The 26,717-nt window shown below is 48.3% G+C and overlaps 1 protein-coding gene across 1 annotated transcript in view; it reads right to left on the bottom strand.

Annotated features, from left to right (window-relative positions):
• GABBR2 (gamma-aminobutyric acid type B receptor subunit 2) overlaps positions 1 to 25,095 on the bottom strand; it is a 394,966-nt gene extending 369,871 nt beyond the window's left edge. Inside the window, exon 1 of the mRNA XM_066256664.1 lies at positions 24,270 to 25,095. Within this exon, the coding sequence (XP_066112761.1) occupies positions 24,270 to 24,599 (330 nt within the window). The 5' untranslated portion in view covers positions 24,600 to 25,095. The remainder of the gene's footprint in view (positions 1 to 24,269) is intronic.
• Between the last annotated feature and the right edge of the window lie 1,622 nt (positions 25,096 to 26,717).

Below are 26,717 nucleotides of genomic sequence, written 5' to 3'. Positions count from 1 at the left end.
TTCAATAACAAAAGATTATCCAAATTACCTACAGCCTAGTAGAATACTGGGAAGCCACTTAAAAACAGGGAGTAGAGGTTCTGAAATGGCCTGGAGAGCTCTTCCTGATAAAGAGTTAAAGACAAAACAAGTAACAAGCCGCAGACAATTTGAGTTTCATTTTTTAGAAAGTGTGATGATACATGCCACAATCTCAACAGTGATTATGTTAGATAGTGGGGTTATGAGTGGTTTTCATTTCCTTCTTTTTATTTGTATTTCCCAATTCTTCTACCATAAACATAAATTACTTCTATAATAAGATAAAAAAAAATTGCAAGTTATCTTTTTTTTTCCTTTTAATGCAAACTCTCCAAATATGTAAGTTTGTCATTGAGATGGTTTTTCCAAAGATGCAAATGGTCTTAAAAGTATGCATTTCCCTGCCTAGCTGGAAAAAGTCCAATAGTGGAGATGAACTCAATTGACATGATATTGACTAAAGTCCCCAAACAGAAACTGCTCATGGTACACAATGATATGTATCGACCCTCAGCTCCTGTGTCCTCATTCTGGAAAAGGAGACTTGTGATCCCAAAATAATGGACCTAGCCCAAAAGATCGAAACCAAAATACATTTTGCCATACTCTACAATAACAATTTTCCAAAAACACAGAGTGAACACGATGTCTGTGATAAACTTTACCCCAGGCCAAAACTGCCCTCCTTATAGATCTATATTTTGCCCGGGCGATGGCCTCGGCCTGCACTCCCGCCTGGAGGATGAAGTTTTGTGCTTTCCTCCAGGCCGGCTGCTACATCACCACCCCTTCCTGAACTGCAGCATCCAAGGCAGAATCCATTCTGCAGGACAACCCTTCTACTTCCAGCTCCTCCACCTGGGCTCAGCTGTGTGTTTGACAGCTCTTGGCCACAGAGCTGTCTACTTCCAGAGGCCTGATGGCACCATCCATAGACTCTTGGCACCAACTATACGCATGTTGCAGAAAGACACTGGCTCATCAGTTCCATGAGGACAAGGACCGTGTCTGGGACTGCTCACCAGGGCCCACTGCAGGGCATGATTCACAGTGGTCTTACTTAATAAGTAAGCATTTATTGAAGGGAGGGAGAGAGAAGGAGGGAAGGTAACTTAAGGAAAAGCCAGAGTCATCAACAGGAGCTTTTCTCTCGTCTGTGGACACCTTGGATAGTATCCCTGGCATTGCTTTTCCCAAAACATTCCCTGAAAGAGAACCCCTTCTCAGCGACCCAGGGACTCCAGCCTCCCCCTCCCAGGCGGCCTGCTCAACACATGCGGCACTGAGCAGTAGAACCCAGCTGCTCCCTCCCTCCACAGATCATAATGAGTGACAGGCAACTAGGGCCTCAGTCTTTTTTCACACCAGCTCCTTTAAGCCTCATCAACTTTGTCCTGTCCTTAAGCAGCTGGTTTTCTGAACCCACATGCCAGATAAGACAGTGAATCCTGAAAAAGAAATATTGGAATCTGGGAGCAACAGGATGAATATAACAAGAGGAAGTGTGTTTTCTGGCTCTGCCATCTAAAATATTTCCTAATCCTCCTAGCTTGACATCATCAGCAAAATTTGATCAGTATGACTTCTATGACTTTATTCAGATCACTGGTTAAAGAAAGAATACCTAACTTATTTTAAGAACATATATATATAAAATATATAAATATACTCATTATATATAAAGATATTCTTAAGATATTCTTATATATTAAAGAGATATATATGTATACATACATACACACACACACACATATATAGATAGATATATAAATATAAAAAGCAGAGTTCATTTGACAACCACCGCAGACTATTTGCAAATTAACACATTTTGGGTTTGAGATTCAAATAACAGATGCACCTAAATGGACCATCTTCTCCACCCGTTTGAAAAGATTTTGTCAGATACCTTCATGGAGTTCACATTTGCCAAGTTCCCACCCCTCTTGACCTAGCCAGTCTAGTAACTTTCTCAACAGAGTGAGAATGATCAGGCCAGCAGGTCATGTTGTTGGAGAAATAAGTTAGGTATTCTTTCTTTAACCAGTGATCTGAATAAATTCATAGAAGTCATACTGATCAAATTTTGCTGATGATGTCAAGCTAGGAGAATTAGGAAATATTTTAGATGGCAGAGCCAGAAAACACACTTCCTCTTGTTATATTCATCCTGTTGCTCCCAGAGATCACCACTTCCTTTCCTAATTGTTCAGACCACCCTCTGAACACCCACACTGGAATCATAGCTGGGGAGGGTTCCTGGAGAGCGGCCTGTAATAGTCATGCAGCCCTCTGTGGAAGGGCACAATGGGGAAGGGTCTTGGCAGCCAGGGCGAGCCTGGCAACAAGAAAAGGACATGCTGGTTCTAGAAGAGGAGAGTGCAAAGCATGATGGGATTAGAACAAAGAATCGTTCTGGGCCAGATGTTGATGTTGCTCTCCTACTTGAGAAAGAAGAAAGATACACAAAGGAAGGGCAAAACCTTCTGGAGGAGGACACTATTGTAATGAAGACCCTTCAGTCTCATCGTGTGGCTTAGCAAGTCAAGGCTCCCTTATTCTCCGGGTGACTTAATCCATTTGGTCTCCAAATGATTGGGCGGCTTATAAACAACAGAAATTTCTCATAGTTCTGGAGGCTGGAAGGTCTAAGATCAAGGCACCAATAGGTTCAGTGTCTGGTGAGGTCTGCTTCCTGGCTCAGAAATGGCCATCTTTTGCTGTCACCTCACATGGTGAAAGACCCAAGTGAGCTCTTTGGGAACCCTTTTATATTGGCATTAATCCCAGTCATGAGGGCAGCGCTTCACAAAGGCTCCCAAACACCAACCTTCAAATACCAACAGAGCAGGAGTCAGAGATTAACATATAAATATTACAGAGGACACAAACATTCAGTCTATAACATGAGGCCTCAGCTTTCTCATCTGCAAAATGAAGATAATGGTAAATGTATCTGTGGGAAGGCAGGCGACTGGACTACTTAATCTTTTAAGGTCCTTTTAGAAGCCAGACACAAAGACAGTGGTGCATAATGGTTAGGGATGTGAGCCCTAGAATCAGACCGCCTGGGTTTGAACAAGTTAGTTACTAGCCATGTAACTTTAGGCTGAACCTCTCTGTGCTTCAGCTTTCTTGTCGGAAAGATGCGGGCAATAGAATGCTGACCTCATATAAAATCCTTTAATGAGAAGTAGACGATTTGCTACCATAAAGTGCTTAGAACAGAGGCTAAGCCCATGGGATGAAGATGATGGTGGTACTAACGGTGGGTTATGCTGTGGTTTAACTAGGCAAGTTCATGTCTGCTCCCAGGGCACCTAAAATACAAAGTAAGATTCCCACATTCAGCCCTGGCCGGTTGGCTCAGTGGTAGAGCGTCAGCCTGGTGTGCAGGAGTCCCAGGTTCGATTCCCAGCCAGGGCACACAGGAAAAACACCCATATGCTTCTCCACCCCTCCCCCTCTCCTTCCTCTCTGTCTCTCTCTTCCCCTCCCGCAGCCAAGGCTCCATTGGAGCAAAGTTGGCCCTGGCACTGAGGATGACTCAATGGCCTCTGCCTCAGGCGCTAGAATGGCTCTGGTTGCAACAGAGCAACGGCCCAGATGGGCAGAGCATTGCCCCCTGGTGGGCATGCCGGGTGGATCCCGGTCGGGCGCATACGGGAGTCTGTCTGACTGCCTCCCCATTTCCAACTTCAGAAAAATACAAAAAAAAAAAAAAAAAAAAAAAGATTCCCACATTCCAGGTTTCTACAGGACTTTTTACAGCCCTGAACATGAAGAGCGAGCCTTGAGAATGCAAACTGCTGCAGCCAGCACACGGGCCAGTCTCATCCTCTGAAACGGTCTCTATTTCAGACGTCTCCTTCCTGGGCTTTTCTCCAGAGGAGTCAGGATGATAGGGGTTTGTGACACAGTTGGGTCCTTCCTAACACTATTATGTCAATTATGATTATTTAAACCAAACAAAGACCTGAAAGCTTTTTAACGGGCTTCCTATACACATCTGAACCATATAAGAAAATCTCTTCAGTATTTATTTACTTGTTTGCTCTACTGGGCCTTAAATCTTCTCTTGATATCCTGACTTCTATTAACTTGTACAGGATGAAAGAATCCAACTGCCCATTTTCTGCCCTCAAAAGTCAACTCTGACTTAAAAACAAGAATAGATGGCTCAGTCTTTACATCTACTGCCCTATTTCTTCCAAAAACCTAAATGAGACCTACTTCAGTCCCCATTATTTTCACGGCACTGCTTTTTCTGGAGCTTTCATGATTCCCTCCTTCCCGTGTTCAGAAAACTGCCGCAGTAGGGATCTCGCACAGAAATACTTAACAATCTCAGCTATTCCGATCTTGACTTTTCTCAAGGGCTTTCCAACACCATTATCTGATTTAAGCACAAAATTCAACCTGAGGGAGGTGAGTCAGAGCAGGTGCCCCTCCTCACTTTACAGATAAAAAAAACCGAGGCTCAGAGAACCCAATTTCCATAGAAAGACCCTGGGGTGCATCCTTCTAAGACTCACACCTGTATTCTGAACACATCCTTTTCCTTCCTTTCAGCATTCCCTGAGCCATTACAACTCTCTTTCTCTTAACACCCAGAACGGATCCATTTCAGTCAAAATCCAACTCAGTCTTTATACATTAACTCCTTTATCAGTGGGTATGAGAAAGCCATTGCAATGCTTTGCTCAGAATCTCCTGCATCCAAATGGGTGTTAGGAATGGCCCTGTCACTTCTCAGAGAAGAAGTGAGCTGTGGCAGGCTGGCAGAGGGCTGGGACCTGGCAGGTCTCAAAAGGAAAGCCATTGGGCATCCCAGCTGGGTAGCAAGAACGCAATCGCCTGAATCCAAATGACCCAAGTGGCCCCCAGGAGCTTTTCTGTATCAAAGGATACAGGGGGATACCTAATCCTTGCAGATATCTTGACACACTCAGAGACAGGTTCCCCAGGACCGGCCCGGTCTGTGGCTCACCCCATGTCACAAAGGGAACCCTCTGCAGCCAGACTGGCTGCCCGGGAGCCTGACGGACAGGCCTGGGAATACCGGCACCAGTCCTCTGCCCTCAGGCCTCACGGCCGGGTGCCAAACTGGCTTCTGGTTGTCGAGGTTCTACAACAGTTATTCCAACACAAGTCACAGCTACTCTCTGCTTCCTTTCATCAAGAAAGCCATTAAGAGAGACGTAAAACTGATTGCATCTATTATGTCCACCTACAGACCCAACTTGGAGCAAGCTCTGAAATCACTCCCGGGCCCTCTTCAGACCTTGAGTCCTTTTTTGATTGTTAAAATGGTCTCATGGTAGACTCCTTCCTGAATCTAAGCGGTGTCACAGAAGGCTGGGTCCTACTCCCATTAAATGTTCTCAGGCACCCGTGGTGCACACAGCTCCAGCTGGGGCTTTCTGAGATAAGCTCTCTCATCCTTGCCTTCCAGCCTCCCTGCCAGGCAGGTGCCCACACCCCAACTGTGCAGATGGAGTAACAGGCTCGGTGGGTTAGGGGCTTGCCTAAAGCCACACTGCAGGAAGTGACACCAAGATTTACCTCCAAATCTGCCTGCCCCACCCTATTCCCCTTGTGCCCTAAGCTTTGTGATGTCCCTGGAGATGACCTCGTCCGGTTCCCTTGGTGTGTCCTCCAGCTTTAGCCGACCGGAAGCCTCTTTGCCGACAGCAAGTCCTAGAAGCCAGGCCTTGCAGGAGGGCCTCAGTGAGCACTGATTGATTAAAGAAATATGCTTTCAGTCACTACAGGCTCAAAGATGTTTTTCCCAAATCATTCAGCTGCTTCCCCACAATGTCGCTTGCATTTGGTCATCTATATGCCTGCCACATCTATGGGCTCAACATTATCCCCTCAAAGTCCCACCTCCCAACCTTTGTTAGTACACTTCCCTCTTCCAGCAGGGTCCTCCCACATCTTCTACCTTTGTTGTTCTAGGCCAGCTAAAAGGTCACCTGCTCTGGGAAGCGCTCCCAGGTTGCACCCAGTGAGAAATCAGCACCTCCCCTTCATGCTCCTATAGCAGCCTTTACTATTGTCTCCCTGAGAGTATATTTAAAATGGCCTCATACCATTTATTTTATTTTACAAACACTTTCATGGCACTTACTAAGGATGCGGCAGTTGCCTGACCAGGCGGTGGCGCAGTGGATAGAGCATCAGATGGGGATGCCGAGGACCCAGGTTCAAGACCCTGAGGTCGCCAGCTTGAGCGCGGGCTCCTCTGGTTTGAGCAAAAAGAGCTCACCAGCTTGGACCCAAGGTCGCTGGCTCAAGCAAGGGGTCACTCGGTCTGCTGAGGGCCCGCGGTCAAGGCACATATGAGAGAGCAATCAATGAACAACTAAGGTGTCTCAATGAGCAACTAAGTATGCGGCAGTGGATGAAGTCTTCAGCAAATTTTAACTGATTTAATTTTTATAATTATCCTGTGAATTAGAAACTGTGGTTATCACCCATTGCACAGACGAGAGCTCAGGCACGGGAGAAAGCAGCCTGCGTGAATTAACACAGCCGGTAAGTGGTTGCCAGGCACTTCTGCTCCTGAGTCAGTGCTCAGTCCTAAGCGCCCTCACAGGGTCACTTGTTCTTCTGTGAGTTGCCAACACTATTCTGTGAATCCCCTAAGGACAGAGGTCACGTCCGAGTCACATCTGAATGACCACAGCCTGGCATGAGGCAGGTGCTCTATGCTTATTCCTGGATTGAACTCAGTGTCCAGCACGAGGTCACCCCTCCCATGTGGCCAGCTGGAAGGTGGCCTGCAGTGTGGATGCCGGTCCAAAGCTCCAGCTGCTCTGGGCGCCTGCCTCCCTCCTGCAGACGGCCACCTCTGGCAGTCCTTTCTCAGGCGCTCAGGAAGATGAGATAGGAAACATTTTATCATCTGTGAAGCTGATGACATCTGTGCACACACCTCACCGTCCAGAACCATTCCACCTGCTCTGGGGTTTCATTGAAGGACTTTTGGGAACAGCCATGATGGATGACTCCCTGGCTTCTGATCGGACACCTGTGACCCCAGTCAAGAAGACAGGACCGCAGACCCCACATGGCTGAACTGGAGTGTACCTGCCACTATGAGTCGTGCAAAGGGCCCTGGGCTTAGCGTCTGCTGACTTAGACTTAGTAGTCTCTGCTTTTTGACTCACTTTGGGCTCACTGCTCCATGCTTCAGTTTCCCCATCTATAAGTGAGGTTATTAAAAGAATTTCTCTCTTACCAGGTGTTACTGAATGTTGCATTTTGAAGAAATAGTAAATTCTAGCACTACACAAAATTGCAATTCTTATTGTCTAATTGTTGGGCTAGAATCCACTAACATAAGGTTATAATTGGAACTAAATGAGAAATTCACTGCACTTTATTAATACTTTACCAGACTAGGTTACAAATAAGGTCACATTTCTTTGAATGATCAAAGACAGGAGGGATAGGTCAGCTCAGGCATTCTCCCAGCAACACCTGGCTCTGGGCTCCCCAGACCCCCGGGCCGTCTATGATGATGGGTTGGTGAGTCTTCCTCACCTGCACCCCTCAGGGTGTCTCTGAATTCAGCCTCTGAACCAGGCCCTACCATCAGCTTCAGTTGCCTTCAGTTCCGCCCTGTTGCCATAGCGGCCACCGAGGCAGCCAGCTGTGCCAGAGCCAAGATCAAAACTGAGGATTACAATCCTCAACATGAAGCATCTTCGGTTTGCATTTACACATACAGCCAGCATGCCCAGGCCCACCCCAGCTCTGGCACGGTGTCGGGGAGGGCAGAGGATTCCAGCATCAGCTCTGATCTGCAGACCAGGCTGCTCTGGACACCCGAGCACTGGTACCCTGAGCCAAAGGTCCATAGAATTTCTTTTTGTCTTTCCTTGCAGCTGGCCTCACTCAGGCCTATGCCACCCCTCTGACATGTTCTAACAATTTCAAGCCCCAAAAAGAGGAATCAGTCATTTCTTTCCCTCCCAGAGGTCCCTGTGTTCTTTGGGTGAGGCCACTGGTCCCCAGCAACACTGACGCTTCCTAACAGTAAGGGAGGGGCTTCTAGGAAGTCGCCTGAAATCAGGAGACCAGAGCAGGCCTTCCAGTTGTACCCACCTCCATGAACTGTAAGCACCTGGCTGTATAAGTGTGCGATGAAAGAGCCGTCCAGGTGACTCAAACACAGCCGAGGCCCTCATCCGTGAAAACCAGGACCCAGAACAATTCTCAGAGGCCAGCTCCACAATTTTTCTGGCCCCACCGTATACCAGAGCAGAAGTGTGTTGTATCTCCACTGGGTACCCCGTCCTTACTCTGCGGCATCTGCTGAACACCCACTGGGCACCAGATCCATACACTTTAATCATTCTTAGTCCTCAAAACAAGGTTTGGTTGTTTGCTATCAAACCTCAAGGGAGACCCCCAAGAGAAGTGACCCACCCAAGGTCACCCAGGAGGGCTGAGAGGTATATCTGGACCTCTCGAGCTCAAAAGACCCAGCTTTTCCCACTGCACCTGGCCTTCTCATGTATACACATGAGAGCACAGTGCCCGGTGCAGAGCAGGGGCTCAAAAAGGAGCAGTCACTGTGTTTCCTCTACTGTGGAGTCACAAGGCTGAAATCAGGGTCTGCCAGGGCCACAGCTCACAGAGGATCACTAGCAGTCAGAGCAAAACCAGTCAGATGGTCTCAAATCCCAGCATCCACCAAGGACTGGGTGGGCATTCTTCCGAGGATGTGATAGCTAGGGGCGGGGGCACCCAGGGTTCTCAAACCTCCCAAGCCAAACTCCTCATCTCCACTTTGCCTGGTCCAGAATTATAAATTCTCAGCTGAATTCTTCATATCTGCTGGGAAAAGACAAAGCTCCTTCTGCAGAATATGAGTGCTATTAGTTCTGTACACGGGCATCCCAGCCACCGACTCCCGGGCTGCCAGGGACAGGCCCCACACGGGCACTTCCTATCTCGAGCTGGTGTGCCAGGCTTTGTCCCAGCCCGCAATCCTCCCATCCTCCACAATTTGAGGGTGGACTCCCACTGTTGGTCTGGATCCCCAATCCCTACTCACTAACTCTCACACCCTGGAAGTTTCTGCCATGGGACCCTTATCAGAGAGGTAGGCTGCGAATGGTTTTGTGTCTGACACCTGCCAGGGACAGAAGGCTTTCTTCCAAAGAAAGCTGAGGGGAAGACATGTTAAGTTAGCCTCATTCTAGATGCTTTTGTAAGACAACCTGCAAAAGTCAATAAAAACCTCAGCACCCTGCCTCACCACTTTCATAGTGTTATAATCTAATGCTAGGCCGTCCTGGTGTTAGGAGGTTGAATGAATCACCCACATGAACATCTCTGTGTCTTTAATAAAGATGTTATTGAGAACATCCAAAAGCCCTAAGTGAACAACCCAGAGTTACCGTAATTACTTGTGCTTAGCTTAAGGCATATCTTAGATCTCTAACTCTTTACAACTTTGTGGTTGTTGTTGTTGTTTTAATGACAGAGACAGAGGGACGGATAGGGACAGACAGACAGGAAGGGAGAGAGATGAGAAGCATCAATTCTTCATTGCAGCTCCTTAGTCTCCTTAGTTGTTCATTAATTGCTTTCTCATTCATGCCTTGACCAGGGGGGCTATAGCAGAGCGAGTGACCCTGTGCTCAAGCCAGAGACCTTGGGCTCAAACCAGTGACCTTGGGCTTCAAGCCAGCGACCATCGGGTCATGTCTGTGATCCCACACTCAAGCCAGCAACCCCACGCTCAAGCTGGATGACCCTGCGCTCAAGCCAGCGACCTCAGGGTTTCAAACCTGGGTCCTCCACGTCCCAGTCTGACATTCTATCCATTGTGCCACCACCTGGTCAGGCTCTTTACAACTTTTTAAAGCCTTTTCACTTTAATCTATTTATCTTTTCCTCTCTCACTCCTTCACCTCTCTCTGTTTCTCTCTCTCTCTCTCTTCCCTTTCCTCCCTCCAGTGGTCTCCATAATAACTCCATGGAGCAGCAGAGCAGGCATTGTTATTCCCATTTTATAAATAGATGATAAAGCCAAGGTGTGGAGAAAGTGTAAATGGCTAGTTTAAGGTCACCTAGTATTGAGTATCAGAGATGAGTCACCCATGTCAAGTGCTGAGTTCTTCCCACTGGACTACCCTGCCCTCTAAGCTAAAGATATGTATCTGAAGCCTGAAGGGAAATGTGCTCTCATCACACGGGAACACCAGAATGGCTGTCTCTTGCTTTGAAACCCAGTACTCAGTTGGAGCAATCTTTCCTCACAGCTACTTGATAATGTCTTCTCTCTCTGCTCCATTCACAGGCTCAGTCCTGATTTATCCAGATTTTTTCTTTTTTACATTGTGTTTAGTACCACTCATGCAAAAAGTACTTGCTAAGCACTCCCAATGTGCTAGGTGCTTGGACACAGGCCTTCACTCACGCACAGATCTTACCAAGTGCCTGCAGGCCCTGTGCCGTGCACTTTGTGGGCCAGCCCAGCGTGGAGCCACTTGAGGTGGTGGACAAGGGCCAGCAATAACAACACAGAGCTGTAAGGACTTCGCTGGGACAACAGCCCGGCCTCCAGGCCCCAGGGAGGCTCACCACTGAGCTCTCAGTGCCCCTCAGAGTCTTCTGGAAACGGACGGGGCTTAGAAACAACCACTTAACTCAGAAAACCCACTTGATCGGGCTCAGACAGATCACACGCTTCTTCATCCGCTTCAAACACACAGTTCCAGTCCTGCATAAATAAGATCCAGTTTCTCTGTAACTACATAGCATTTTACATTTTCATAAACATTATAATAAAATAACAGCAAAATTTAGTGGGTGCCACTCTGGCCAGAGAGCTCGGTTGGTTAGAGCGTTGTCCCGAAGCACAGAGGTGGCCGGTTTGATCCCCGGTCGGGACACATACAGGAACAGGTCAGTGATCCTGTCTCTTCTTTCTCCCTTTCTCTCTAAAATCAATCAATCAATAAAAAACTTTTTAAAAATCAGAAGGTGCCTACTCGATGTGCCTCCCTATGCTTAATACTTCACATGAATGTTCTAACTCAACCTTCAGAATAACCCTCTGACACAGGAACATCCCCATGTCACAACTGAGGACACTGAGGCTCGGTGGGTGAACAGTGCCAGCATGCACACACAAGTCATCTATTACAAATGTGATTCTCTTCCCACAGTGCTCAGCTGTCCCCTGACACCACATGGGCATCAGACAGCACAGAAACTGTGCTGGGCACTATGGTGAGCTGAGACAGGTTATTCTTGCACTCACCGAGTTCACAGTCCCCTGGGAGTAGGAGAACGCCACCACTGACCAAACAATCAAACAATGTAAACTTGAATTGTGTTAAGCACCAGAAAGGAAAGGTTCATGGGAGGTTAGAGAAAGTACACTTGAGCCGGTATCTAGAGATGGAGTGAAGTGGCAAAAGCATTCCAGACAGCTGGAATAGCTTGTGCAAAGGCCCTGTGCAGGTGTAGGGGAGCACACTCACCCAAGAAACTAAAAGGACCAGGTGTCTGAGTCCAATGGGAGAGAGAAGAGTACTGAGAACTAAAGCTGGGGAGGGGGGCAGGGCAGACTCTGCAGGGCTTCCAAGGCCACCAGGACCAGTTTTGTTCCCATTCACAGAAAACAGTGCATCCCTACAGGGTATTGGAAAGGGAAGCCACCTAACCAGAGTGCTGGGTCAGTGTTCCTAACCGTCCTCTGCACCTGAGGGACAGTCCCTGCACCTGCCCCAGGCGGCGCCATCACGCTTCTCATGCTACATGATTACGATCCCAAGTGGCCTCCCCACGTGCCTCTGAGAGCACAGCTCTCTACGTGCCCCCTAACCAGCCCCAGCCTGGCACCAAGTAGGTGCTTAAAAGTAGAAGCTACATGTATAAAGAAAGCACCGTGCTGCCCTCAAGATGATCCAGTCACACAGGAGAGACACACACAGATACAAAGACAAACACTCTGCGGCAACGCGGTGGGAGGCTGACTTCTGCAGGGACAAGGGGAGCAGATCTGTGGGAGCCAGGTGTGCAGACAGACACACCCAAAGTGACTAGAGAGCACAGCGCTGGCTGTGTGTGACTGCGGGGGCGGACAGGGAAATGGGTGAAGATGAGGCAGAATTAAAGGAAGAGGCAAGCAGTTCAGTGAAATCCACCAAAAAAAAAATTTTTTTTTAAGCATCAGCTACTGACAAAACGTGCCACTTGCTTTCATGAGAGCAAGATACTATATGAAGATGCTGTTTCACTCAGTGCTTGAGCTGCTGAGATCAAAGTCTGACATCCAGTTAAAAACTCTCGGCTCACTACTTGGTTGGTTGTGATGTTAAATAAGTTACTTAACCTCTCTAAGCCTCAACTGTAAAATGCAGACAACAATGTAAAATGCACACCTACCCCATCAGACTGTTGTGAGATTTTAAAAAGTGACCAATCAAAGCACTTGACATAAAGACAGGACATATGCTAAGCACAGGATAAAGGTAATTTGTTGTTGTTGTTATATTCTATTTTCCTTCTCCTAAACATCTGCAAGTACCGTAAATGTTTCCGTTCCCCCTTTCCTTTGTTTATAACAAGTTCTCCAAGGGCTTTCCAACGTTTTCTTTTCTAGAACTCCCAGAGGCCAGCAAGGAGCATGGAAGGGTCAGTTAGGCCCCAGAGAATGCTTGTGGAGTGATGAGGGAGCCAACTCCCCTTCGGTCAAAGTGAACTCACTCTGACCTGGCTGGGTGAGAGCGTTCACATGTCTCTGGTCTTACGTCCTGGAGTGCACTTCCAAGACTCATCTGCCAGAATCATTGAAACAATTCTGGTCATTCTTTAAAACTTCAGTGAATGGGCAGTCCTAGAAACAAAGTGATTTAGATAATATGGTGAGTATTACAAGGAAAGCTGTTGCTTTCAAAATCAGTTGCCTTTGAACAAAATCAAGAGGTACGAAAATCATCTTCTCTCTTCCACCTCCTGACCCTGTGCCATGAGAGCAGCAATAATGTATCACTCCACAAAGTCCTTCCTTGGCTAGATTTTATCAGAATGGTGACTGATGGTGTCCTTGCCAAATGGCAGTAGAAAGGGTCTGCTCCAGCCAGCAGCTGTGGAACGTGGGCACTGATGAAGACAGATGAATCCATTTACTCAGTACTTTGGATCTACCACTAATTTTCTAGATGACAATGACACTTTATCCTTCCAGCAATGTAGACTGTTAAAAAAAATAAACTGAAAAAGTAGAAAACCGGTAAAAGAATACCCCAGTCAGCCCCAGAAAGGTATCACAACGTTGCCTTTTACTCAAGCAAGAAGTCTCAGACTCCAAACTCCAACTCAAAACCAATTTATTCTTACTTTGTACAAGATTCGAATAAACTTGGTAATCTATCAGATTTGGAGTCCAAACTAAAACCAGATCAGCAAGATGGTCACTTCCAGGATGAGCTTAAGCAGTTCCTAAGTCAGTCCTGACCACAGGAGGGTAAAGAGTAGACAATCCCAGCCCTGGAGCAGGGAGCTGGAATGAATCTTGCTGTTCATGGGATCCCAAGGTCCCTCTTTATTCACTATACTCCGACCTGTCACTAGATTGCTTGGCTCACCACAGCTCATGACTTGGCTTTATTCCTATAATTTCTACTAGGACCTAAGCCCAGACCAGCCTCTGCTGGTTCTCACATTCCCTGGAGGTGGAAGTGGGACATAGGATTCCTATGTCCACTAACTACTGGTTAGAGCAGGGGTCGGGAACCTATGGCTCACGAGCCAGATGTGGCTCTTTTGATGGCTACATCTGGCTCGCAGACAAATCTTTAATAAAAAAAATAATAACGTTAAAAATATAAAACATTCTCATGTATTACAATCCATTCATTTCCTACTGCTCGTGTTCATGGTTGCGGGTGGCTGGAGCCAATCACAGCTGTCCTCCGGGACAACACCAAATTTTTATTGGATAATGCGTAAGGTACACAGCTAGTTGTATGCCATACAACTCTCACGGAATTACATTTTAAAATATGTGGTGGTGTTCATGGCTCTCTCAGCCATAAAGGTTCCCGACTCCTGGGTTAGAATGTTTTCCAATAAACTGATCTCCTAAAACCATAATAGTTCTTAGATGCTGAAATGTATTTCTTTCTTAGGTTTTCATGCATCTTGGAGGATGCTGTGTATGTTTGCCAGGGAAGAGGAGACTCATATGAGCTTTAGACACTATCTTCTATTGGAACATCCAACCTGTACCCACTCCCCTTCACAGTCCACAACTACAGTGCCGCGAAAGCACCAAAGAACAAATAAAGAGAAAGCTGGAAGCTCAGCCCACGTGCCGTGGCATACAAGGCATTTCCTCAATTTGTTAAGACTATGCCCATTAATCCTCTTAGAACCAAAGAGCTAACTTCCAGGCTTTTAGATCTATTTGTTTGTTCAATAAATATTTATTGAGCTCCTGCTCTGTGCTTGGCCCTGAGATAGTAGTGCCTGAGGGGCTACAAGGGAGCCAGACACACCCAATGCCTGCCCTTTCCGTGCTTACAATGGAGCAGATAACCTCAATTCATGCTGTGATTCACAGAGAGGAGCAAAAAATTCCCTGTGGTCTCAGCAACTAACCAGACCCCAGACAATGACTCCTCTGTATGGGGCTCACACCCCCATGGCTTCAGCCTGGCACACCTGCTAGTTCCTAGAAAGGTACACAGAGGAAGGCATCTCACCAGTCTCGTTGCACATCGTTACATAAGCAGACAGGATAAGAATAAAATAAAGGAGCAGATGAATGCAGATGGCTTATTGGGCAAACTACGCCATTTAATTTTCCCACCTTTAGAACCAAAATAACCAGAAAGTAAGTGATAAAAAGTCCCTTACATTTCATTCCCTAACAACATGGGGAATAAGCGAGCAGTCTCCTCCATAAGGGAGATGATTCCCAGCATGCTCTGCTGCCCTTCCACGGCTGTAGCATACTATGTTTAATGGTTTCTGTCTTGGTCACCTGTTTTTACAGTGAGCTCCTCAAGGACAGGGTCTGTGTGTCATCCATCCAGAACCTAGAACAAGGCCTGGCAGAAAGTACTTTCAATCAGAGCGTGAAGCATTAAGGTGTCTGAGCAGAAACAGGCAGTATCTGTGACAGCCATTCGGATGGGCCACTCAGATCTTTGAAGAGAGAACCTATAGGAGGAGTGCAGTCAGCGAACAGCCTTCAGCTGTAGCTTGGAGATCTGTGGCAGCATTTAATAAAGCTAAGGACACAATCTCCCCAGGCAGTGCACAGCCAATGATGGAATTAGGCAAGGATTCTAGAGCCTAGCTCTCTTGGTCCAATATGGGAACCCTCTAATGGGCAACCTTTGCTCCAGTGCACCCCACTGGGATGGCCGCAGCTTCCTGAGAGCTGGACCCCAGGCTGAGACTCTTCCCACCCCATTCTCCTTCCTTCTCCCTCTCCTTTTACAAGTATTATAACTGCATTTTGGCCTGAGGGTTACCCTACCTCCTCTTTCACAAGAATTACCCCCAAGAACTCTTGTACTTCTAAATCCATCTTGACACCTACTCCTGAAGCAACCAGAATGACAAGTGTCCACGGTATCCGCACGCTCTTCTACATATCCCAGGCTCCTCTGAGGTTAGGTTGACCAGTGACTATTTCTGGTCAACCAAGTATGTGTAGAAGTAATATGTGTTGCTGCCAAGAAAGGATGGTTATAAATCCTGTGTTCCTTCCCCACGGATTCCTCCATACCCTCGTGTCTTCTTGAAACCACCGGTGGGAGAGTCCCACACAGAAAAGCCAGTGTTCCCACCTGGAGGAGGCAAGCCACTCAGGAGGGCCTCTGACACACACTGACTTTGGGTGAGCAACACGTATATAAATTTTACTGTGTTTAGCAGCAGAGATTTCAGGATTTGTTTGTTAACACAGCATAGCCTAGTCCACCCTGACTAACAAAAGACATAAATCCTGTATATGATTTGTTTAGCACCTGTATTTGCACTGCCATCTTCCACTTCCAGCTTGCTCATGGAAGCTGATGGTATTCTGGGCCCACAGGGGAGTAGGCCAAACACACGAAGATCCCTTTAAAGATAAAGTTAGAAATCCAGAGCTCTTAGCCCAATGACAAGTGCTAAACAGGCCTTAGTGTGTTAGTTCCACTCGCCACCCTCATGGGTATCTGAGAGATAGCTGGTGAGGGGCTGGCACAGCCAAGGCCCTTGCCCTCATACTCGGGAAGCTCAGGGGTTGGTGCTGGTGGGACTATGCAGAAGGCAACTGCAGCTGGCAGTCAAGTGAGCTGTGACATATGGGGTCACCTAAGTCCTGTGGTGATGGGGTCAGGGGGGCGAAGATGCTGTGGAAGAGAGTTGAAAAACAACATTCATTTTTATGGGATGCTAATTCGGAAAGCGGATTCTAATTTATTCATTTATAGTTCAGTTTAGCAAACATTCCCTGATGCCCACTCCATGTAAGACACCAGGGAACCAGGCTGGCCCTGCCCTCACAGAGCTACAGTCCAGTAAGGGAAGGAGCCAGACCTGGCTGTGCCACACAGCAGAGGGGAAGATGTGCTGGGAGATCACACTAATAAAATCCTCTTCCTCCGGCTCCCCTCTCAGCAACCAGCGTTGGAAAACAAGATCACAGAGAGCACTGCATTACATTCACACAATGTTTTGAAACTCTACATCCGTTATATTTATTCCTTATTGCATCCCTGTGAGGTCAGCATAATTAACCCCATAGAGTACAGAAACAACAACGATGGTGGCAATATAGCAGTGAATGTTCACCAAGCACTTACAGTGTCCCAGGCATTGATTTGATGATTTACTTGGATGGTCTCATTTGTACCCCATCCACCTTATAAGGCAGTTCGTAGATTAGATCCATTTCATACAGAAAGAAAGGAAGGCAAAGTGGCATGCCCAATGTCACCAAGCTGGTAAGTGGTACCCAGCAGATACAAGGAGCTCATGCAACAGGCACTAGGAGCTAGGGGAACTGAAGGTTCTGGGGTGGGAGTTGGACATTCTGTGCCCAGGAAGGTCTGTCCTTATTACCCTACAAGTACACTGATTGCAGTGACTAGCCTGCCTGCCAGATGCCCCCTTAGCCCTGATCATGTCACATTCATGTTCAAAAACCTCCCATGACTCCTCACAGGTCCAGAATAAAGTCCAACCTTCTGGACGTGGCATTGAGGGCCTTCCACACCCACTGTGAGGCTACCTTTCCCTCCATAAACTCTGCACTCAGCTAAGAACATAACCAAGTCAGTACTCCTCACACACCTCACACTGTGTCACCTCTAGCCTGTGATCTTGGAGATCCTTCCTGAGATCCACCCTCCATTTCCCTGAGCCCCCATCTCTCTGTGTCCACACTACTTTCACCTTCCAGGCCCCCACTTCTCACCCAGGAGGCTCTTGACCTAGATATGATCTTCTCTCTCTCTTTATGCCCCTGGCATCTATTGTTTCATTCTTGAGTATAGCATTTCCCAACTGCCCTCCTTCATAGATATCTGTGATCAGACCCACCTGGCGTCCACACCCCTTGAACAGCCGCTGATATGCTTGGAGAAATCACCTCCTTTCCACTTTGTATGCAGTTATAACTGGGTGGGGCTGACCTCATCTCTGTCTCCCTCTGTTACCAAAACGAAGAGGGTCTGCCCACCTAACACAAAGCAGAGCCAAACACTGAACACTGAGTTCTGCAGTATGTTGGCAGGGCACCAAGCCAGGAGAACAGCAAGCTAATGTTCAAACTCTGAACTCCCCAGTTGTTTTTATTCAAGGTTCCTAAAGGCAAAGATTGAGGGTCAGGGGTTAAGGGGTCATGTGCAAAGCTGCCTGGTGCAAGCTTCAGTGGTTTTCCTTAGTCCGATTAATTCAGTTCCTGCTGCTGTCTGGTGCCTTTGTCACTGTGGTTGGGAGATCTAAGTGGGTTGAAAAATCAAGATTCTGCAAGATATTTCATGATTGTGCATTAGTGATGCTATCTTTAAAACAAAAGGAAGAAATTAAATGTCTTGTGACTTACTGTTATTGTTTAAGTCATTGATTTTCAACCCTTTTCATCTCATGGCACACATAAACTCATTACTAAAATTCAGCGGCACACCAAAAAATATATTTTTTGCTGAACTGACAGAAAATGAGTTTAATTCTTATTCATTCACACCAAATGGCTATTGTTGTGTTGACTAGTCATTTTTCTTTGACAATCTAAGGGATAAAAGGTTAGTGCCTCTGATTAAAAAGTCAGGTATTGCATATTTTAAAAATTCTTGTGGCACAACAGTGTGCCTGCCGGTGGCACACCAATTGAAAATCACTAGTTTAAGCTATTATTGTTTTGTGCTTAAACTAGTTATATTTTTCTATTGTCTCAAGCAAAGTGTACTTTTAAACATTTTTCCTAGAACTTGCTTTACAGGCAGGCCTCTAGGACACAACTACCATACTTAATAATCTTTGACTATAAGTGACTAAAATAATTTCTTAATCTTTGACTATAAGCCACATGACAACCAAAGTAATTGAAACATTCAGTGAAAGCGTATGCCTATATCTCTGGACTGTATTATCTAATACCTAAATATGTTTATTGTTAACTGCCAGTTTTACCTCCAGAAAAGGCTGGGAGATATCCCAGGCCCATCAGTGTCATGTGATTGGTTCAGGGATGGACATATAACCCAATTCAAGCCAATGAGAGCTGATCTTGGGAGTCTTGCTGAAACAGTTGGGAGAGAAACTCCTTTTACTGGAGTTTCTAAACTGGGAACATGTAAACCTGCAGCTGCTGGGGGCCAACTGCACCCTAGGGAGAGCCTGTCCGAGAGTAAAGCCACTGAGGAAATCAGAGCTAAGACACAGAGAAAGATTTTTTTAAGATAGCCTTTGAGTCTCTGGATTCAGCCATGCCTGAACACTGTATACTCCAGGATTTTCAGTCTTCTGAGCCAATCAAAGTTGGTTTCTGGCCCTGGCCTGTTGGCTCAGTGGTAGAGTTTGGCCCAGCATGTGAATGTCCCAGGTTTGATTTCTGGTCAGGGTATACAGGAGAAGCAAACTTCTGCTTCTCCACCTTTCTCCTTTCCCCTTCTCTCTCACTTCCCCTCCCACAGCCATGGCTCAGTTGGAGCAAGTTGGCCCCGAGCACTGAGTATGACTCTATGGCCTTCCCTCAAGCACTAAAACAGCTCAATTGTCAAACAATGAAGCAACGGCCCCAGATGGGCAGAGCATCGCCCTATAGAGGGCTTGCCAGGTGGATCCTGGTGGATGTGGGAGTCTGTCTTTCTACCTTCCTGCTTCTCACATGAGGAGAAAAAAAAAGTTAGTTTCTGTCACTTCCAACATGAGTCCTCAATAATTCGCCTACTCAGGACCAGGTACCATGATTGGGCAGTGGGGTTATAAGATGTAAACCTGATCCTAAAAGAGGTCTTTTTTCTATGTTGTTATTTCTAACAAAAGCTCTATTGAACTACAATTTATATGCCAGAATATTCATTCTTTTAAAGTATATGATTCTATGGTTTTTAGTATATTCAAAGATGTGCAGTCATAGCCACAATCACTATCCTACATTGAGAATGACAAATATGTGCTTGCTGTGTTCTCCTCTATGCACCAGCTCCTCCCGCAAGCCCAGGGCTGGGTTTTACTCCTTTCTGCAGCACCAGCAACTGCAGTAGGTATTCAATTAATGCCTGCTGAGCTGTACACAGACCTCCTTGAAAAGCTTGGCCTCAATCAGCTGTTGTTTGGGTCCTTTCTAAAGCACCAGGAATGAGAGGGCAGATCGCTAGCAAAGCCACTCAAGAAAAGGACATGGTCACCAATCACTAGGCTTTCTCTGGGTTTTCTAAGCTGTATTCCTGCATCAGGGTAGGCTTCCTGAGAAGTGCACACCTGAAATGTGCTCCTTTGGTTCCCGAACTCTTCCTAAGTTTATTACAGAACTATTTAAAATAGTAACAAGTGGAAATACATATATCCAACAAGAAGAGAATGATTTAATACTTGTGCACCCATAGGATAGAATAGTATACAGCCACTAAAAATCATTTTTGCAAAGAGGATTTGAGGACATGAAGAAACACCTATGATATAATGTTAGCTGAATGAAACAAAATACAAAAGGACATAGTACATAAAATAATAAACACCAGCAACTGGAAGGAAATAATGCTAATTATTAGATGTAATTATCTTCATGTAGGTTAAGTACAGGAAATTACTATTTTCTTCATGCTTTGCTATAATTTTCTATTTTCTTTTTTCTTTCTTTTTTTAAGTGAAAGGAGGGGAGATAGTGAGGCAGACTCCCACATGAGTCCTGACTAACCAGGAACCACCCAGCAAACCCATCTGGGGCCAATGCTCAAGTACTGAGCTATTTTTATCACCCGAGTCTGAGGCTGGGACCAATGAGCCATCCTTAGCACCCGGGGCCACACTTGAACCATGTGGGCTGCTGGATGTGGCAGAGGAAGAGGCAGGGAAGAGAAGCAAATGTTTATTCTATCCTATGGGTGCACAAGTATTAAATCATTCTCTTCTTGTTGGATATATGTATTTCCACTTGTTACTATTTTAAATAGTTCTGTAATAAACTTAGGAAGAGTTCGGGAACCAAAGGAGCACATTTCAGGTGTGCACTTCTCAGGAAGCCTACCCTGATGCAGGAATACAAATGTTTGCTTCTCTTGTGTGCCCTGATCGAACCCAGGATGTCCATACGCCGGGCCAGCACTCTATCCCCTGAGCCACTAACCAAAGCCAAAATTTCCATTTTCTAAAATGAGCATTAATCAAATCAGAAATGTCAACATTAAAAAAAAAAAACTCATTTCTTGGTTACTATTTATTTTATTAATGTGGCTACCAAACAATAAGAACAACCACATGAAGAACATTTGTGAATCTTCTGCCAAACGTTGTTTTTTTTATAAAGACATTGTCTCTCACACTCTTTTAATCAAATATGTAATAAATGTAACACACCATATTTACTTTTTTACCTTGACTGCCAGGATGCTCAGAGTTAAAATTTAATACCCAAAAATCCAATAAGCACCTTAGCCCAGGTTCTTGGTACAGTAATTCCCATGCTTCCATGAGGCTTCTGATGCTGCTTCCTCTCACCTGTATTTTCCGGCTTCTTGCTTATGTTTTTATATATTCAAATCTTCCTTGCAATTCACAAAGAAGTATTTGCTAAAGTGATTTGAGGTACACCAGAAAAAAGAGATCCTGACAAGCAGATAGATGTTCTGTTGGGATGTTTCATTTTTACAAACACATGTCACTGAATGAGGCTTTAAAAGTCTGTTACTATTCTAATTATAGGAGAGGGTCAACCGTGGATAAAAAACATGCAGGAGACCCTTTCATCGAGACAAGCTGCCCAATGATGAGATTAATCTGTTCCTTGCTAAATCTCCATCTCTTTGAAGGCTGTGTGGACAAAGGTCCATTCTGTCTGCCTACAGTCTCTGGCCACTGACAGCAAATGTTAACAAAACTAGCCAAAATCAGTTCACCACATCCATCACATGTTCAAGTCTACAGACCAGTGATACAGCCAGCAAGTGATTAGGGAGTACACACAATCTCTGTAGATTTTGCTGCAATTACCAGACTGATCCTTCTTTTACTTCAGCTCGGAGAGAAAGTGTTCCTATGCTAAAGATGGGAGACTTGAAAAAATATTAGGTGTTATATCACCTGGGCCTTCTTCCAAATGTGACACCTCATGGCAGGAGATAACAAAATTATTTGATTATAAGCCAGAATTCTTTTTTTCTGGTGATAACCACTGACATTTCATGAGATTTCAAAAGCAAGAAAAACAAACAGATTTAATCTTTTAGTTGTGACCATTTTATCATACCTAAAATCTAACATCTTATTTGTGAATCCATGCCAGAGAAAAATGAAGGAAGGGAGACAAGAAACATTTATTTAGTGCTTACAGCATGCCAGACAGGGAACCGGCCGCTGAGCCAGCCAGCTCAAGGCATTTTCCACTCTGGCTGTTACCTCCCTTAAGCGTCATATCACCACCCTGCAGAGTACATATAATGATCCCACTTTTTCCTATGTGGAAGTCTAGGCTTAGAGAGATTAAATACCTCTCTCAAGGTTAGCCAGAGGAAGTTAACCTGTTTCTGACTAGAACCCAGGTCCAACCCACCCTGAAGCCTAAGCTCTGTGCCCCTTCACAGGGCTGGAAATGCCTTCTGCTTGCATGAGGCTGATGTTACCCTCTGTCTTCCTTCCCAATGCTTCCTACATAGTCCCACGAATTGAAGAGCCTTCTGACTGCTTCATCCTCTTGACTCTGGGCCCTCTCACTCAGAAAGTCATCAAGACGCTTGAAAAATAAAATTAAAAGCTTCGACCCACACCCCGAAACCAAGCAAGCTAATGCAAAACAAAAAGCTAATACAAAACAAGCTAATACAAAATCTCTTTCAGGGAAGCCTTCTGAAAAGATAAACTGATGATGAAAACATTATGCAGCTGACAATATTTGGTGATGATGCAAGCAGGGCTGCCCTGCCTACAAACGTTTTTGTCTCCAAAGAACCGGCTCTCCAGTGTCCATTCCAAAAGAGTATGTATGGAAGCAGCAGAGAAACAGTGCAGAGAAGACATGTAATTGCATCTCTCCCCATTTACATGTGCGGGGCAAGTACCCCAGAGAACTTGAAGTGTTCAAAGATGAGGGCGATGAGAATGTCATTCAAAAATGATTCCACGCGCGGGTTAGCTCTGCACAGCCCCTCGGCTTCCATCCTCCCGAGGCAGAGGAAGCCTCTCACTTGCAGCAGCCTTCGCGCTCCGCCAACTGTCACCCGTTCCTTCACCTTTTAGTTACAGCGCAGAACAAGCTGGTTCATCCGTGAAGGGGGGGTGGCGGGGAATAAGATGCAATCCAGATTTCTGCTCTTTCTCCAGGGACCAAAAAAGGGCCAGAGAAGGAAGCAGAACCCAGGCTTCACGGTCTGCACTGCAAAGGCGACCCCTCCTCTCCAACAGGGTCTGCACTTGGGCTCTAGCTTAAGCGCACGGAGAGCCCCGTAGAAGCCAGGGTCAAGCCCAGCGCCTCGGCCAGGCTTGGCGTGGTGGAAGCGGCGCCAACCGAGCGTACTGCACAGGAAATCACTGCCCCCTTCAGGCCGTGTCTCAGACTCCGCGGCCAGAGCTTAAAGGGCTTCCTTAGTCCAAAAAACCTCGCACACCATCTCAGGCGGCGGGCGATCGCTTCTCCAAGCCCCTTCTGCGCACCTCACATTCTGACCTACGGTTAAGGTCCGCTCTAGGGCTTCAGCCAGAACACAAACCGAGGATGTGAGGCTTGAGACAGAAAGCTCTCGGACCTTCGGCTCCCCTCGTGGGAGGAGGCCGGGAGGGGAAGACCGCTGCTGCGGTCCAAGTCCGTGCTTCAAGTCTGCGCCCGGAGAAACTGCGCCTGCAGCCCCAGAGCCAACAGCAGCAGCGCAGCTGGATACCCCTGCACATCAGGGGCGAGACCTGCTCAGGGCTCTCTTAACGGCAACTAACCCGACGGGGTCTCTTCATAAAATTGCTCTGGCCACAGGCAGCGCCGGCCACATCCAGGCAGCAGAGCTGCAAAGCCGGCGGTCCCACACCTGCTCGCGCGGTGCGGACCCAGAGCGGCTAGCGCGCATCATACGCCCAGCCCTGCTGCGCGCGCTGGCCCCTCGGGTCCTGAAGCTCTCTGGACCTCAGAGCGCGGCTTGGCGCTCCAGGGGGGCCCGCGAGCAGGCCCATGGCCTTTTTAGCGCCAGCTAACCCAGTATGCAGTCAATGCGCCTCTTCCCCACCAACGGGACCTGAGCAGGGGCAACCACTGCAGGCCTTTTGGGTGGTCCAGTTCCCACCTTCTCCACTCCTCTGGTTAAAGGAGACCCTAGTCTTTTATCCTATATCTCACATACACACAAATACAGTCCCAGAGGAATGAGATGTTCAGTAAATCTTGGTAGCAGCTGTGCCAGCCAAGCCTGGTGGGACCCCATGGGTGAGCACTGAGCACCAGCTCGCGGTGCTCTCTCGGCAGGCACCGACGGGTCAATCAGGGTTCTGCCCCAGGACCGAAGCTTGTCTCTGTCCAGTACTACGTAGCCCATTGCCCACCATAGCCCCGACGGCGCGGGTGGCCGGACACTCACCTCGGTGTCATAGAGCCGCAGGTCGAGGAAGTAGGGGCGCAGGAGCGACTCGTTTCGGATCTGCTCGATGGCTAGTTCCACCGCGGGAAGTACTCCGCGCCCGATGCTGCCCTTGGCCACCTCCTTGGTGAGCGGCATGAGGCCCATGATCGAAAGCGGCGGGCTGCTGGGCGGCGGCCGGGGGGCGCCTCGCGCCCAGCCCCAGGCCCCGGGCGCCAGCGGCAGCAGCAGCGGCAGCAGCAGGAGCAGCAGCAGGCGCGCAGGCGGCGGCGGCGGCGGCGGCGGCGGCGGCGGTGGCCCGGGCTGCCCGAAGCTCCGCGGGGAAGCCATGCCGCGCCGCGGGCTGCGGGCGCCGGCTCACTCGGCCCGCATGGCCTGGACCAGCCCGCCGCCCCGCGCCAAGCTCTCCCCGCGGCGCCCGCGCAATGGCGCCGGCCCCGGCGCCGGCCCCGGCTCGGGCTCTGGCTTGGTTCAGAACGGCCGCGGCGGTAGCAGCGGCGCCCGTGACGGATCAATCACGCTGGGAAGGGGTGGGAGCGAGCGGAGTGCGGGAGGCGGGGAGCAAGCGAGCAAATGCGGTGAGGGGGGCCGGCGTCTCCGCGCGCGCCTCTCTACCGCACGGCAGCCCCGAACCCGGCCGCCTCCGTCCGCCCCCGTGCGCGCTCTGAACCGTTCTCCCGCCGGGAGCTGCTCGGCCGCAGGTCCTGGAGCCCGGCCGGGGGAGGGCGGGCGGCAGGAAACGCGGGAGGCGAAGGCAAGACTGCTCAGAGGCGGCTCGGGGCCGCCTCCGGGGACGGGGACGGGCCGTGCGCGCCGGGGGAGGGGGAGGCGCTGGCGCTGCGGCGGCCACGGGCAGGGCTGCCTTTCCAGCACACGCACACACGCGTCCGCAACCTTCCGCTGCGCGGGCTGCCGCTGTCCGCCGGGACTCGAAATGCCCGAGGATAGAGATCCGGGAAAGAGGACTGGCTGCCGCCGCTTTCCCGAGCGCTTCCTGCAGCACCTGCGCGGTGGTTTGGGACTGCTTCTCGGAGGTCTGGCTAGGCAGGTCTGAGCGGCGAGTGCGCCACGGAGGCGTCTAGAGGCACTTACAGCCCCATGCTCTCTTGCTCAGCGCGGATGCCCGAGGTGGGGGCAGAGGGGGGCTGACCCAGCCAGAAGGGACAGCCGAAGACGCCACGGGCGCTGGAACACCTCTTTGGTGCTTGTGTGTCGGGCCGGCCTTTAGGGCCTTGGATGAGGGCCCCCCTCTTCCCCACCAGACGGAGCAGCCGCCCTTTGCCAAACCCAGCAAGACTGGAGTCCTCACCTTTCGTGTGCTACTGCCCCCTCCAGGCATTTGACCTCCCCGCGCACCCACTCCTGAAGGGCTCCGCCCTAAAATTCTCCCTGAGTAGGGAGCACTATCCTCAGGCCAGAGTGGTCGGGGCCCGCGCTCCACGCTTCACAAGAGTTAGCCTACCTCTCTCTGCGGGGTCGCACTGGCTGCACTGGCTAACCTTAAGCAAAGCAGTCCTGTCCTAGGGCCTTGGTCCCCCGTGTCTCTCCATATTTAAAGAATAGAAATCGTGATCATTAAAATATAAAATCCCAAGGGGTGATTAATGAGGGGGATACCGTAGCTCATCAAATCAGCAAGCATCCTTGATCCTGAACCAAACATTGTGGGTGATACTGATGACCTTGTAACAAGGTTGGTAGTTTAACCTCACAGAACACTTATAATGTAGTCCTCACAACCGCCCTCTGAATTAAGTACTGAGGTAATCATCCTCACTTTACAGGTGAGTGCACTGGGGCTCAGAGAGGTTCCACAGCTCATCAAAGTATCCAGAACTAACCAGAGAGAACTGGAGCCAGAACCAGCAGGAGCTCTCTACACAGTGCAGTGGGAACCAGGATGGGAAACAGCTTCCCCAACAGGCCGGAGGAGCACTGCCCTGACTCTGGATTGTCCTGGACCTCGTTTCCCTCAGGCATGTGCTGAAGGAGTTGGACCACACTATGTCCACAAACTTGCTCTTCTGGAATGAGGCCGGCAGGCGCAGCCCTGAATTCCAAGCTAGGTTCTTAGGAAGCATGAAGGAGACGGAAGGCTGAGCGCAGCTCCTGGATAGTACCTTGGACAGCTCTGGGGAAACCTGGCCAAATTCTCCCTGCCCCAATTCCTCTTTCTAGGCTTCTGCAGACACCACCTCCCTGGCTCAGTGGAGCGTTTTCTTCTCCCCAAGCTGGAAGCTTTGCCTAGGCAGAGCTCACCTGAGCATCTCCACCAAGAGAAGAGTCCAGAGGACCATGTAAATCCCAGACAGCCACTAGGCTGGTGTCTCATTTAACATCACAGATGCCCTCTAGTCATAGACTCCTGGCAGCTACCGTTCCTCAACCTCTCAGCTCAGGTTTCTGAATGAACATTTTCACTTATTTTTCTCCTTTTTTCCCCTTAGT

This window comes from Saccopteryx bilineata, chromosome 2, assembly GCF_036850765.1.
Source record: "Saccopteryx bilineata isolate mSacBil1 chromosome 2, mSacBil1_pri_phased_curated, whole genome shotgun sequence".
Taxonomy (NCBI): domain Eukaryota; kingdom Metazoa; phylum Chordata; class Mammalia; order Chiroptera; family Emballonuridae; genus Saccopteryx; species Saccopteryx bilineata.
This window is presented reverse-complemented; position numbering and strand designations above follow the sequence as displayed.